The sequence below is a fragment of the Ochotona curzoniae genome, unplaced genomic scaffold (genome assembly GCF_017591425.1).
Source record: "Ochotona curzoniae isolate NIBS_2020 unplaced genomic scaffold, NIBS_Ocur_1.0 scaffold_2453, whole genome shotgun sequence".
Lineage (NCBI taxonomy): Eukaryota > Metazoa > Chordata > Mammalia > Lagomorpha > Ochotonidae > Ochotona > Ochotona curzoniae.
The window spans coordinates 1,278,049-1,292,296 of record NW_024467094.1 but is presented as its reverse complement, the minus strand read 5'-3'; the positions used below and the strand labels follow the sequence as shown (position 1 = coordinate 1,292,296).

Sequence of the window (14,248 nt, the reverse complement as noted above, 5' to 3'; positions counted from 1 at the left end):
CTTTGTGGCTGTTACCTCAAGCTTTCCAGCCCAAATTATATTGTTATGATATTCAACATAATAAAAAACATGAATCATAATAATAAAATGAATTCTTGTGAATATCATCTCCCAAATAATAGCTAGATTACCAGTACCTGGCATCTGTTTGACTTTACTTTTTCTTCTTATTATTTTTTTTAATTGGAAAGTTATGCAGAGAGGAGGAGAAGAGAGACGGAGAGGAAGATCTTCCATCCACTGATTCATTCCCTAAGTGGACGCAATGGCTGGAGCTGATCCAGGAGCATCTTCCAGGTCTTCCACATGGGTGCAGGGTCCCAAGGCTTTGGCCCATCCTCAATTGATTTCCCAGGCCTCAAGCGGGGCTACTGGGATTAGAACCCAGGACCCAGGTGGGATCCTGTTGCATGCAAGGCAAGAATCTTAGCTACTAGGCTACTGGGCCAGGTTCTTTACTATTTTAATTTGATCATTTTATAATATACAAAATAATAAATACCCATTTTTAAAAGTTATAGTTTCACGAGAATTTTAATTTTCATAGCAGTTCGTGCCTCACACTTATCTATCACCTGCCAATTCCTAGATCCCTTAAGCTCTTCCAACTGTATTTATTAAAAATAGCTAACATCTTTATAAATATGAAAGCTAAATACTGCAAAGCTTACTCTAAGGTTTTCAGAACATTCACAAGGTTGTGCAATCACAGTCACAGTGCTTCCAAAGCATTTTCATCACCCGAAAAGCGCAGCCCCTCCTCCCCCTGCCTTCCCATACTCCCGGCAGTCATAACCTGCTTCCTGTTTCCACAGGTTGCCCTATTCTGCTTATTTCATATAAACAGAATCATACAATAAGGAGTCTTTTGCATCTGCTGTCTTCTCCTTTTTTTTCTTTTTTTTTTAACAAAAAGATTGATCTGAAAGACACAGTGACACAGAGTGAAAGAAAACGAAAGAAGGAAGGACAGAGAAACTCGGACTTCACAGAGAAAAGGAGAGATAGAAAGGTCCTCCATTCTTCGGTTTCATTTCTCAAGTGGCTTCAAGGACAAAGAGCTGAGCCAGTCCAAAACTAGGAGCCAGGAGCTTCTTCTGGGCCTCTAACACTGGTGCAGCATCCCAAGGCTTTGGGTCATCCTCAACTGCTTTCCCAGGTCCCAGGAGGGAAGGTGGATGGGAAGTGGAGCAACTGGGGCATGAATTGGCATCCATATGGGATCCCAGCACATGCAAGATGAGGATTTAGCCACTAGGCTACCACGCCAGGCCCCAGAACTTAATTTTTCACTTAACACAGTATGGACATTTTTTTCTATGCCTTTAAGTAGATTTGTCCAGATATGATCTTTAAGGACTTTATAATAATGCTAAATTACACACATATCAAACTTATTTAACTGATTACTCTAGTGTTAGCAATTTATATAATTTCTAGTTCCTTTAAAATAAGTATAAATAAAACCATAATGAACTTGCTTATGATTACATCTTAACTAGAATCTGTGATTATTTCCTTGGCATAGCTAGCCTGAAATATAATTACTGTGTTACACAGGGCATACTCACTTCTAGGGTTCCTGACTTATATTGCTGAATGCCTCTCCCCAAAAGTGGCACTCACCTGCACCCCCACTAAAGAAAAAGGAGTCTCATTTTGACCCTTTCATTATTAAATGCAGCATCCCAATATGGGTAGCAAAAAAATGATACTTCATTCATCCATTTGTACAAGTCTTTTTGTGTGAGACTAGAGAGACTGAGCAATTTTAACATTCAGTTGAAAACAAGTTTAACATATTTGGCATATTTAAACATATTTAAAACAGTTTATAATGTTTATTAGTGATTACAACAATATTTTAACTTTATTTGGCAGTCACTACTTTGAACACAAGGATCGAAAGCTATGGGTCCTTGTCAGAGCCCGTGCCACAGGGGAGATGCTAAAAATTCTAAGACAGAATCACCCTTTTAATTTCCTAGCAGATGTCCCAAAATACACTGAGTACCAAAATGCACTCAGTGGCATCACACCCAAAGAGAATGGAGCTGGGAGGCCACGAAGGAAGGGCCCTCCTGTGTGCAAGTCTATAATAAGAACCAGTTCAAGGACTCAAAGTGCAAAACTCCCGACAACCCACTTGCACAAGGACACTTGCCCAAGAATGGCTTGTCTCCACCAAGAGCTAACGCCAAGCCCTGCAACAAGCTTCTGGAACCAATGGAATTTGTTTCCAAACAGTTTACACAGATTTCTTCTTCTTCTTTTTTTTTCTCTCAAAGGCTCACCCCTTCCCGAGCCTCTGGCACCCATGGCTTGCCGCAGCATGGATACTGTGATCCGATAGAAACTGTTTTGCAGAGGTAGTTTCTGCTGCTCTAATGAACTCAAAAGAGGCAAAAGAGGACTGCATTGGAATGCGGGTGCTAAAATATACACAACTTTCCGGCGTAACTTTTAAAACTAGAACATGGTAAAAGGCTAAGTGACCGCTTCTTGAGTCCATTTACTCAGGAGTCAATAAACCCATGCTACAAATACTCATCTCTCCTATCTCATTTCAATCAACAGCCCTTCATCCGCCCATTATCCCTGGCACACCTGCTTTCCTTTTAGTCCTTCCAACACACTGCTCTCTTCCATGTAGGCTTTTCTGAATTGTTCCCTTTGCCTAGCATTCCTTCCACCCCATCTCCACCCCACAAAGCTGGTCCCTTCCCTCATTCTGGTCCTTATGTGCACATTTCCTCATAGAGGCTCCATTCTACTCCTTCCCACCCAGGCTCATTCCCCATTTCCATTTCTCTTTCTTTGCTGTCTGTCCACAGTTCCTTTGGTAATCCATTCCCTCTTGGAGTTGCGGAGTATTTACTGAGTAGATATTTGAATAAACTAGGTTTCTGGCGCCCTCTCCCACTTGGGACTAGCCTGATGTGACCTTCTACGAAAGTTGAAAAGGGCAACCTGCACTTCCTGGAGCTTCAACCTTGCTCCCATCGGTGCTCCGAGTCTTACTCCTTTGGCTTTGGGGCTTGTGAAATACATTCACAAGTCCCTCTAATGCTGACCAAAACCACAAAACATGAACCCCAACACAGTGTGTGTGGTACGATTCTCTGGGAAGAAACAATCTGGTCGAGAATGGAGTTTTCTTATGAAAGAGCTTTTAGTTAAATTATCTCACTAAAACAGCAGGACACAGAAGAGATTCTCTGAGGTACCTACAGACCAACACATACCAAAGTACTGTGAAGAACAATAGGCGTCAGGAGGGCAAAGGTCCCATCTGAGTTTAAACCTGTGGCACCTTGGTTTACTCAACCTATATCACAGTTGTTTTGTTCAAAATTTCCTGAGAATTATTGAATTATTATCTAGGGTAGTCAACTATTCACCACAACTTTTGTTATATCTATGGTTCTTTACTTATGTAAGAATTTGATTCTTTTAAAAGAATGTCTTTTAAAAAATTACTTATTTATATTCTAGAGACAGAGAGCTCTCATCAGCTGTTTTCACTTACAAATGTCCCAAAGCTGCGGGCTGGGAACTCCATCCAGGGACCCAACTACCTGAGCCATCAACTGCTGCCTCTCGGGGTGGGCATCAACAGGGGACTGAGGTCAGAGCTGAGACCCAGGCATCCTGATATGGACCACTCTGACATAGACCAAATGCCCACAGAAATCTTTTGTTATGAAGGATATTATAAGAAAAAAATGTGGGATTGGTTTATTATGAGAAATAGCACTTATCTGCTATTTGCTAGCACGTCTTTTGTATATAAACACACAATATGTTGTGAAGAAGTGTTCATTTAGGTGTAAATGAACAACAGCCTCAGGATAAAGAACTAGTGCCATAAATGTGTACGTGTGTGTGTGTGTGTGTGTGTGTGTGTGTGTGTGTGTGTGTTAGGTTTTTAGGTTTGTTTGTTTGTTTGTTTTTGCCAGAAAGCTTTAGAAGCCTTAGGTCTAGCCTGTAGCATACAGGAAATAAATTCCTCTAAGGAAATCCGAATTCTGATATCATGGAACCTTGTTCTTCCATGGTGTCTGTGAGCTCCCTGGGACAGGCTAACCCTAATGCATGAGTACAGAAGACATACTGAGACTCAGAACTTGTCATGTGGGACATAAGGTCTCGGATCAACAGCTGCAGTGCTCCAGGGTCCTCTATCATTTCTCTCTCATTTCCGAAGCCCTTGGCTCTCGGCTAGGTGCGGCAGGTCAGTTTGCTTTACCTCTTGCCTCTCCTTAAACTGAAGGACGAGCCCTGGCCTTGAACAGACCCATGAATGTATGGAATTCACCCTAAAGCTTTAAATGCTGTCATTTCTCAAGAAGCATGACAAGGCAAGTCGCCCACACCTCCGTGGCAGGCATGCTGGCGTGGATTCTTCCCCCTTTAACACCTTGACTTGAAGAGCAGAGAACCCAGCTGTGCTTATAGGGGCTTGTGACCGACAAGACTGTGACTACCTGGGCCTGATGTAAGTGGCTATAACTTGCAGTAATTTGCAGCAACAGAAAACTATCAGAGCGGATCTTGTGTGAACACAGAGTAACAAGCAGAATCCACAGTTCCTTCCTTAGGCTCGGATTATTCACTTCTGCTAGATGAGTCTCTTCTTCTGCAAGACATTCATTTTCCCATCGGTCATATCTTGGGTGTTTCTCTCTCACTCGCTCTCTTTTGAGAAGATTTCTTAAAATCTGTTTGGAAGGTAGAGTTTCACAGAGGAAGAAATTCCTTCCACCCACTGGTTTACTCCCTGAGGTGGCCACAACGACCAGGGCTGGGCCAGGTTGAAGCCAGGAGTCAGAGACTCTATCTAGGTCTCTCTTGGGTCCCAAGGACTTAGAGCATCTGGTGCTGCTTTCCAAGGCACATGAACAAGGAACTGGATCAAAAGAGGAGCAGCTGGGACATGAACCAGCACTCGTATGCATTCTGCTGGTGCAGGCCTAACTGCTGCACCACATGAGCCGCATATATCTCTGATAATTCGTTACACAGCAGAAGTAAAGCCAATTACAATACTTTGATGAAAGAACAAAATAGTACTTGGTCAAAAATACTTCTAGCCAAACTATATCTGATCCAGTTTCCTGCTAGTGCACCTGGGAAAAGCAGCAGAAAATGGTTCAAATACTTGGGCTCCTGAACCCATGTAGGAGACCGAGGTACAGTTTCTGGTACCTGCCTTTGGCTTCATCCAGCCTTGGCAGTTTGGGCCAAATGGGGAGTAGATTCTCTCTAACTCTGCCGCTTAAACAAAGAAATGAAACAAAGCGAAAAAGAGACTTTCTTGCAAGAAGCTAGCACTGGGGGCTAGTTTGTCAAGTCAAACCACAGGCTATCCGGAGAGTGGATAATCTGGGAGTGAGAGCGATAATCAGGGAGGGAAATAGTGGGCTCCTCCCTCTTTTTTTTAAATTTTAATTTTTTTTTATTACATTGCATTGTGACAGTTTTATAAGCACTGGGATTCCTGCCTCCCCTCCCGGGCTCCTCCCTCTTGGCTTACCACTTCCACGGGAGGGTATAAAACTAGGACAGCCACTGGGGTGGAAAAGGGTGTGGGACAGACTGGATTACTGCTACACATACTGGCAAACCAGGGTAGGGGGCGGGCCTGGTGGGGGTTATTGCGGGTCGCTCCAACTAGGCTGCAGCTCCCACTGGTTTATGTGAGGGCCGAGTATGTGCTGGTCAGAACCAGGCTGGACTGCAACACCCATTGGTTCCAGTGGAAGTCGGGAGTGAAAACAGAACCAACCAAGCAATTGCAACCACCAGCTGATCAGGGCGATGGACGGTGCCAGGCCCTGTACTTGCTAGCACATACCAGAATCTGGTTTGAGAACACCTCAGACAAAGTTTCTTTGGAGATCTCCCCAATAAAAATGCTGGACTCAGAACCCTAACCAAGAAAAGAGAGAAGACAGAACAGATCAACCAACCATCTCAGCTATATCTTGGCAGCGAAATACGGGTTAAACAGAGACTCTATGATGGACTACCAGTGGATTCTTCAAAGACCTCACAGTGCTTGCAGTGTCAAGATTGGCAGCGAGTCATAACTGTTGAAATATCAAAAACACCTGAGCAAGAACCTCAGAGCATACCCTACATCCGGGACCTGGGGAGTGTGGGAAATTGGGTGGGCCTTCTCCCTTAATACCCTCTTTAAACGTGAAAAAAACTATATGAGAAAAATAAGTCTTACCTACTTTCCTGTAGCCCTTGAACCTTTTTACCCTGATTAACTATGTAAAGATTGTCAATAAAAATTTTAAAAATTAAAAAAAAAGACTTTCTCATAATTGCAAGTGATAACACTTTACATCTCTCTAGTGCAATACTGCTGGCCTTTAACACGCTTAAACTCAGCTTGTTAACAGCTGGTAGAAGTTACTGCTCCAGCTTCTGAGATATAGAGGACTTCCCCCATCCCCACCTCGGGACCCTTGACCAGTGTTGGTCGCAGAGCCCACTGTGTATGGCAGGGCTGGCAAGGTGAAGCCCTGGAGTTGTGGGAGGTTATGCTTTATCATGCTTCTCCTGACGTGACAGGATTTGGATTTAGAAGTGCATTCTCACACACTTTCTTCAGGACTGAGGAAGGGGACAAAGGACCCTGCAGCACTTGCAGCTGTCAACTCCAAACCTCAGGGCACAGCATTGGCATTTTCTAGGGTGCCAGTAGGACTGGCAACCAAAGCTTTATTGCTCGAAGGTCTACCTGTCCGTCACAGGCACTTGCAGCTCCATCTCGTGTGCCCCCTACACCTCCAAATCCCCCAGTAATGCATCCGATTCTCCCTATGCTTGGAATCTAGCTGTTCTCTCAAGCCAGAGCAAACTCAGTCTTAAAAGGGCTCTTGTGATTAGCTGAGGTATACTTGGATAATCTCCCCTCTGGCATACAAAAGGCAAGGCTGAGGGTCAAGGGGGTCCTGCCTGTCTTATTTACTATCTGAGCTTTTGCCCCTGGAGAATTTTTCCTATTAGGGGCTGGTGTTGCAGCAGAGCCGGATAATCCTTCAATTGCAGAGTCAGAGCCCAAATGGTTCAAGTCTCGGCTGTTCCATTTCCGATCCAGCTCCGAGCCAATGTGTTTGAGAAGGAAGCAGAAGATGACCCGAGTGCTTGGGTCCTGAACCCATCTGAGAGACCCAGAAGAAGCTCCTGGCTCCCAGCTTAGGACACATCCAGCTCTGGCCATTGAGACCTTTTGGGAAATAAACCAGCAGATGGAAAATCTCTCTCTTCTCTTTCTCTAACTCTACCTTTCAAATCATATATATATACATATATATTTTTTTTAATTCTTATTGCTAATTTTATTAGAGATTGAAATTTCTCTATCATTACACAAAACTAGGAGCTAAAAGTAGACAAGAATAAAAAAAAAAAAAGAAAGAAAGAGAAAAACAAAAACAGAGTGGACGAGAAAGGGAGATGTAGTGGCCCCAGGGTCAGTGTTCTCTTTGGCTTGGAATGTGGTTAGCAGGTATAAGAACTCCAAGTTTGGGAATACAAAAGAACTTTTCAAGGCCTTTCTGGGAATCTGAAATATCCAAGGATGTCTGGAAGAGTGTCTTGCTCTGGGTGAGCCACTTCAAAGTCGGGGGCGGGGGGGGGGGGCTTGCTCATGTTCTTTGCTAGATCTCAGTCCTGGGCTTACGTCCACAGATCAGGAAGCTGAACCAGGGGCTCGCACGTGGATATGACTACTACTCTAACTTTCCGTGCTCCATACTCAAGTGCCCAACTTAACTCACGTTTAAAGGGCACACACACGTCATTTTTTCATTTTGTCAGTTCCCACAAGAATGTAAAACTCCGTAGAAATGGATGTTTCCCTGCTTCCCTTACAAATGAAATCCTAGAACTTAAAGCATTTCTGGCACTTAAATAGACCATTCAACAAAAGTATTACTGAGTTAATCTATGAGGCCCAACACATCGTGTTATACTTTGGTGAGGTAAAAAGAAAGCTACTTTAAGTCAAAGTAGGTATAGCTACTGGTTTTCAAGACTACAGCTTTGCTGAGCCTCCAAAAGTTCATCTTTGGCTTTGTAACTCTGAGAGAACAAGCTTACAAGGTATCTTAGACAAATAGAGCTAGACAAAGAATATCCTGTGTAAACAAAGCAGCCAGACTTATATTTATCCTTGAATTTTTTTTCAGATTTAACAGTGACTGAAAAACACTCCTTAAGCATTTTTTTTTTTTTTTGGTGAAAACTCATTGAAGATGTTCAGAAAAGAACCACAGATTCACTACAGTAGGACAAACCATGTTCCTGGTTATGATTGGAAATATCTTAGTTTATCTCCTCCCTGCAATCTAATTATAACAGTGTTACATCACAAAGGGTACATTCCTTCCACAAATTTTAATTGGCTTTTTATATCCACGCTGGCAGTTCCTGCATCCATCTTTGTGAGGTGGGGGAAGCAGCAACGCCTGTCAGCCGCAGCGCGGCTGGGCCAGTCATTCCCGACTGACGAAGCCTGGTAACTCTTCAATTTTCCATTACCATTATTATTTCCTTTGTGCTAAAAGCTTCTGTAATCATCATGTGTTCACACTGGCTCTCTTTAGTACATGCTGCCTCTCTGGCTTCTTTTTCTTTTCTATTTCCTCAGCATGGTTGGTGATACTGGATGCTGCTGCTGAGGGGACTTCATCTGTGGCTTTACAACGGGCTGGGGCACAGCAGACACAGCAGCTAAAATAAACAATGGGGACAAGCACAGTGTCACAGCAAGCTAATCCTCTACCTGCACTGCCAGAATCCCATATGGGCACTGTTTCAGGTACCGGATGCTCCACTTGCAACCCAGCTCCCTGCTTATGACCTGGGAAGGTAGCAACTCCTTGGGACCCTGCACCTGCATGGGAGACCCGGAAGAAGCTCCTGGCTTCTGGCTTAGGATCAGTTCAGCTCTGGCTGTTGTGGCCATCTGGGAAGTGAACCCAGTGGATGGGAGATCTCGCTCGCTCTTTCTCTAAAAACTTTGACTTTCAAGTTTAAAAATCAATATTTAAAAAAGAAAAAAGAATAAACAATGGGTCATCGGCCATTTAGTTCCTAGCTTTCTCCTCTCTCTCCCAGCATAAAATGACACAAGGTACTTACACTGTTGGGTAGATTTGTTTCTAGGCCATCTCACTGCTTACATTACAAGGGGAAGCCAAGCCCTGATCTTTTACATTAAATCTCACAATATCTTATATTGGATCTTACGATATCATCTTATTAGTTCGTTCTTCCTTTCTTTTTTTTCTTTCTTCCTTTCTTTCCTTCTTTCTCTCTCTCTCTCTCTCTCTCTCTCTCTCTCTCTCTCTCGGAATGCCGGAGTTGGTAATTTCACAATATTTAATATAACAGGTAAAATAAAGAACACTTAGGTGCATAGCTTCATAACCTAAGAATAAACAATGATTGCTTAAATAGGATAAACAAGCCCACTGTCCACTAAAGATAGGCTTAATGACAATGAAGAACTTTGCTCATTAAAAAGTGAAAATTCAAACCATACAGACAGAAGAAGACTTGGCACACACCTATTTCACAAAGGATTTGCATACAGAAATAAAGAAAAAACTCCTAAAAACAATAAGAGAAACACCAGCAGATTTTCAGAATAGGTAAAAGACCTGAGCAGAGCACACCAAAAGAGACCATCCAGATAGCTAACGATCATATGAAACGGTGTTCAATTCATCAGCCAACAGGAAGATGCAAATTAAAATCATAAGGAGATACCATCACTCAACTACCAGAGTGTCCATGAGTAAACACTGACCATACACAGCGTCGACCAGAATGGAGAGAAACAGAACTCTCATGAATGGTATTAACTACTCAACTAACTTCAGAAATTTGCATAGCGTCATTCACCATACTTGAGCATATGCTTACCACAACTCAAATTGCTCCACTCCTAGGTACACATCTAGCAGGGCCGACAACAGACAAGTACAAGAGCATGCCAACCCTAGTTACAGTTCTTCCAAGTTAGAAATAACTCACTGTTCATCAACAACAGTGTCAATCAATAAATAATTCTATTAATTACACATTTTAGTGGTTAGGGTCATTAAACGTTGAATAAAATGAACACATTATAGTTAAATGCAATAAAACAGATAAATCTAAATATTGTATGGAAAAATATCAGACACAAATATTACAAAATGTTCTATTCTATTCATATAAAACTCAAAAGCAGTCAAAACTAATAGCATGACTGGGTGCACAATTTTACAGCAATGATAAAAATGAAGGCCAATAATTGTCTCAGGGAGGACTGAGGGGACAGGATTGCACAGTCTTATGAAAGGTTTGTGGGAGCCAGCTGTGCTCTATTTCTGGTAGACTGTATGGGTTTTCATGTCATAATTATTTAGGAAACTCTCTAATTTATACTACACGTGCTTTTGCCTTTGTATATGGTACTTCATAATACAAAAGCTCAAACTTGTACTAGATATTACACTTCCTCACCCGACCTCACAGAAGATAAATACTGTCCTAGTAAACCAAGTCTTACGAAACCAAATGCAAACAGCTCCCCAAGAAATAGAAAGAACGGTTCTGGAGGTTCATTTATGGGAGATGCTCACATGAACTGTGGGAGGATGGCACAGCAGAGGCTGTCTCTTTTGGACGTAGTCTGCTAGGGGTAGTGGGAGAGATTATGTCTCCTCTGGGTCAAGAAGTTCCTTTCCTGTATTTAAGGACATGGTTTGTGGGATGCATTGCAGACATCCACCTTGGGGCACTAGCAGAGTGCACAGGTGTGAAACCCTCTGGGGACATTCTGCTTAGGAGAACAGAAGGATGACAATGAAATGCGTGCTGGCCCAGCAAGCAGGTGTACACATGGAGCAAGTTCTGTCACAGGACAACGACCACCCAAGGCTGGCTGAAATCTGGTTGCCCTCCGTCTCTTACCGCATAACCTTCCGTCTTCTTCTGGCACCACTTCAGCAGTGCGTTGCGCTTGGAGCCACCATATTCCCGAGCCAAGGCTGCCAGAGGGTCTCTTCTTTCCACACTGGTTAGAAAGAAGAGCACAGTGAGGAGAAGCCTCCAAAAAACAGAACCTTCAAGTAGGCAAGAAGTAAACAGGTAAAAAGTAACAGTTTAGGGGTATCCAGCAAGAAGTAAACAAATAATCAAATTAGTTACTTTAGCAGCACATTGTATTCTGTCTATGTTAAAGGCTCAACTGTGCCTCTTGAGTATCCTAACTCTATGGAGAGTTTTGTTCTATTTTAAAACTCCTCTGTTGATCATCTGCCTTTTTACATGTTTACTTTCGTGTAATATGATTTGAATTAAAAACCACTGTACAAAAAGCACTACCTGTGGCAAGGCCCCACCTGTATTTGAGTGACGTAAAAGGTATATTGCAAAGGCAGATTAAAGACAACCGCTTACAAGGAGGTAAAGGGAGTCGGGACCAAGAGGAAAATCTAAAAGGAAATTATTCAAAGAGGATTTTACATCCATTAAAGGACTACTCATATTTCTCAGTTTGTGGTATTTTACTTCTGAGTACCTGATCCAGCCAAAGTTAAGGTGATCATAGCATATCCTAGCACTCTTTAAAACAATTTTCTAAAGATTTATTTATTTGAGAGAGAGAGAGAGAAAGCCAGACAGAGAGAAAGATCTTTCATCTACTCAATCACTCTCCAAATGCCTACAATGATGGAGATTGGGCTAGGCTGAACACAAGAGCTCTAAGGGATCAGGCAGTTGGGTAATCGTCTGCTGCCTTTCCCAGGTGCAATTTGCAGAAAACCAGATGAGAAGTGGAACAGCTGGAACTTGAACGAGTGCTCCATACATGAGATCCAGGTGTCACAGATGGCAGCTTAAGCTACTGTGCCATGGCGCTGACCCTATCCCTTAACATTCTAAGAGCAAACGTTTAGGTACCCAATCTTCAATTGATTTATCAGCATATGCATTATACAATTACTACGTTGGCCAAAATTATTAAAACACTAAGATCACAGTTTTCCCACCATAAATATCATGAAATCAGAACCATACACGTGTTGTATTTTGAGTACTTCTGTTTCCCTAACACCAAGTGTAACACTGCAGGAAAAGAAACGGAGCGGTTACACAGGTCCATCTCTGGGCATCCACAACAGTAGTAACTGGGTTTACTCACAGGATATCCAAATTCACCACAAAAAGGTCATGAAAAATGGCATCGTTTCATTCCTTTCCACAAATGTTTTGAAAACCTCTCCTGGGTATGGCAGGAAGTCTGAGGGAGTCAGGCATCTATGTCAAGGTGTCTGGGTTGAACACTGGGTTGATTCCTGCTAATGTGAATCCCAGGAGGGGATTTTCCATGCACATGGCGGATTTACGGAGGCAAGATGAGGAATTTTCTGGAAAGAGTTGCTTTAACCACACAGGCATGGTGGCTCTGCCTGTGTTTACCATGTCTCATCATAATGTCATCCCTTGAAACTAAGTTTCTGACAAAGTAAGAGTCAAATTTGAGAGCAAAATGAAAGTTCAGGAAAGTTATGGTGTAAATTGATGACTGAAACATTCAGCAGATATATATATATATATACACACACACACACATATATATATGTGTCGGGAATGGCCCAAAGCTGGGAAGGAGTTGGGAATTCAACCTGGATCTCCCATGTGGCTGGTAGGGACCCACCATTACTGCTCCCAGCCATGATCTGCATGAGCAGGAAGCTGGAGCCAGGTATCAAACCCAGGACAGGGGCAGCATTTTAACAAGCATCTTAACCACTAGCCCAAATCCCTGTCTTTCACCAGATATTCTATTTAAAATTTTTTTTTAAATTAACTAAATATAATTTCCACATCACCAAAAGTAATAGTAGCAGGATGAGAATATCCAAAATAAGTAATCCCTATCTTGCCACTGGTTTACACCAATGATGTGGATATAAAAACTGAAATGAGAAATTAACTTCAATAATTTAACCTTCTGCAATATAAAGTATAGGGCCCAGCACAATGGCTCAACTGGCTAATCCTCCACATGCAAGTGCCAGAATCCCATATGGCTATTGCTGTATGTCCCAGCTGCTGCATTCCCCATCCAGTTCTCTGCTTGTGGCCTGAAAAAGCAGTGGAGGACAGCCTAAACCTTTGAGATCATGCGCTCATGTGGGAGACCCAGAAGAGGCTCCTGGCTCCATGCTTTAGTTCAGCTCAGCTCTGGCTGTTGAGGACATTTGGGAGTGAATCAGTGGATGTAAAATCTTTCTCTGTCTTTGCTTCTCTCTGTAAATCTGCTTTCTTGATTAAAAAAAAAAAATAGATCTTTAAAAAACAACAGAAGGTATAATATAAATGGCATATTTACATATGCATAGCCTTTTTGTATTCATTTCTGGCATAAAGAAAAGGGAAGTGTGAGAATAGCATTTGATTCTGACCCTTAGAGGTTTTTTTTTTTTTTTTTGGTTATTTAAATCTTTTCATGTAGATGGGACAATATGTGATATCTGGAACTTCAAATGCTGGGCCAAATGACTCTGTATCTTTGGGCCCAAATATAAGTAACACTCCAAGATATGACAAGATCTGAACTTATTCAACTCTTCATAAATCCTTTTTAAAAAACACCCATGTTACTAAGAATACTTATGAAGGACCTATTATTCCTAGGGTAGAATAGTCATCTACTCATTCGTCTGCTCAGTAAGTAACAGATGGACAGGGGACGCAGGCATGCATTATGCAATTGTACACAGCACACGGTGGTACAGGAATTAAACGCCCAAATGAGTGTAAGATACCGGGGTAGTTAGCTATAACTTTGTGGAAGGCTTGATCCTGAAAGAGACGATGTATTTTGGTAATGTGAAAGGACAAAAAAAAATGCAATTTCATTCAGAATCATATAAAATTCTGCAAGCACAGGTGCTCATGTGAGCATACATTCTACCTCTCTACCAGTATAAAAATTTGAAGTCAGCTAAGTTCCTAAAATGGCACAGCATTTTCATAGCACCTGTGCACACCCCCTATATAGTTTCAATATCTCAAAATGACTTATAACACCTAACACAATGCAAATGCCACATAATTGTTATTGTATCACTTAGGGCATAATTAGACAAGGCAAAACATGTGTGCATGTTCAGCGCACACAGAATTTTTTCCCCTGAATATTTCTGATGCGATGTTTGTTCAATCT

At 42.2% G+C, this 14,248-nt stretch overlaps 1 protein-coding gene across 1 annotated transcript in view; it reads right to left on the bottom strand.

The window, feature by feature from the left end:
* Nucleotides 1-14,248, bottom strand: part of SPECC1 (sperm antigen with calponin homology and coiled-coil domains 1) — a 288,342-nt gene that overhangs the window by 50,083 nt on the left and 224,011 nt on the right. The window contains exon 12 of the mRNA XM_041001555.1: nucleotides 10,984-11,086. Within this exon, the coding sequence (XP_040857489.1) occupies nucleotides 10,984-11,086 (103 nt within the window). The remainder of the gene's footprint in view (nucleotides 1-10,983; nucleotides 11,087-14,248) is intronic.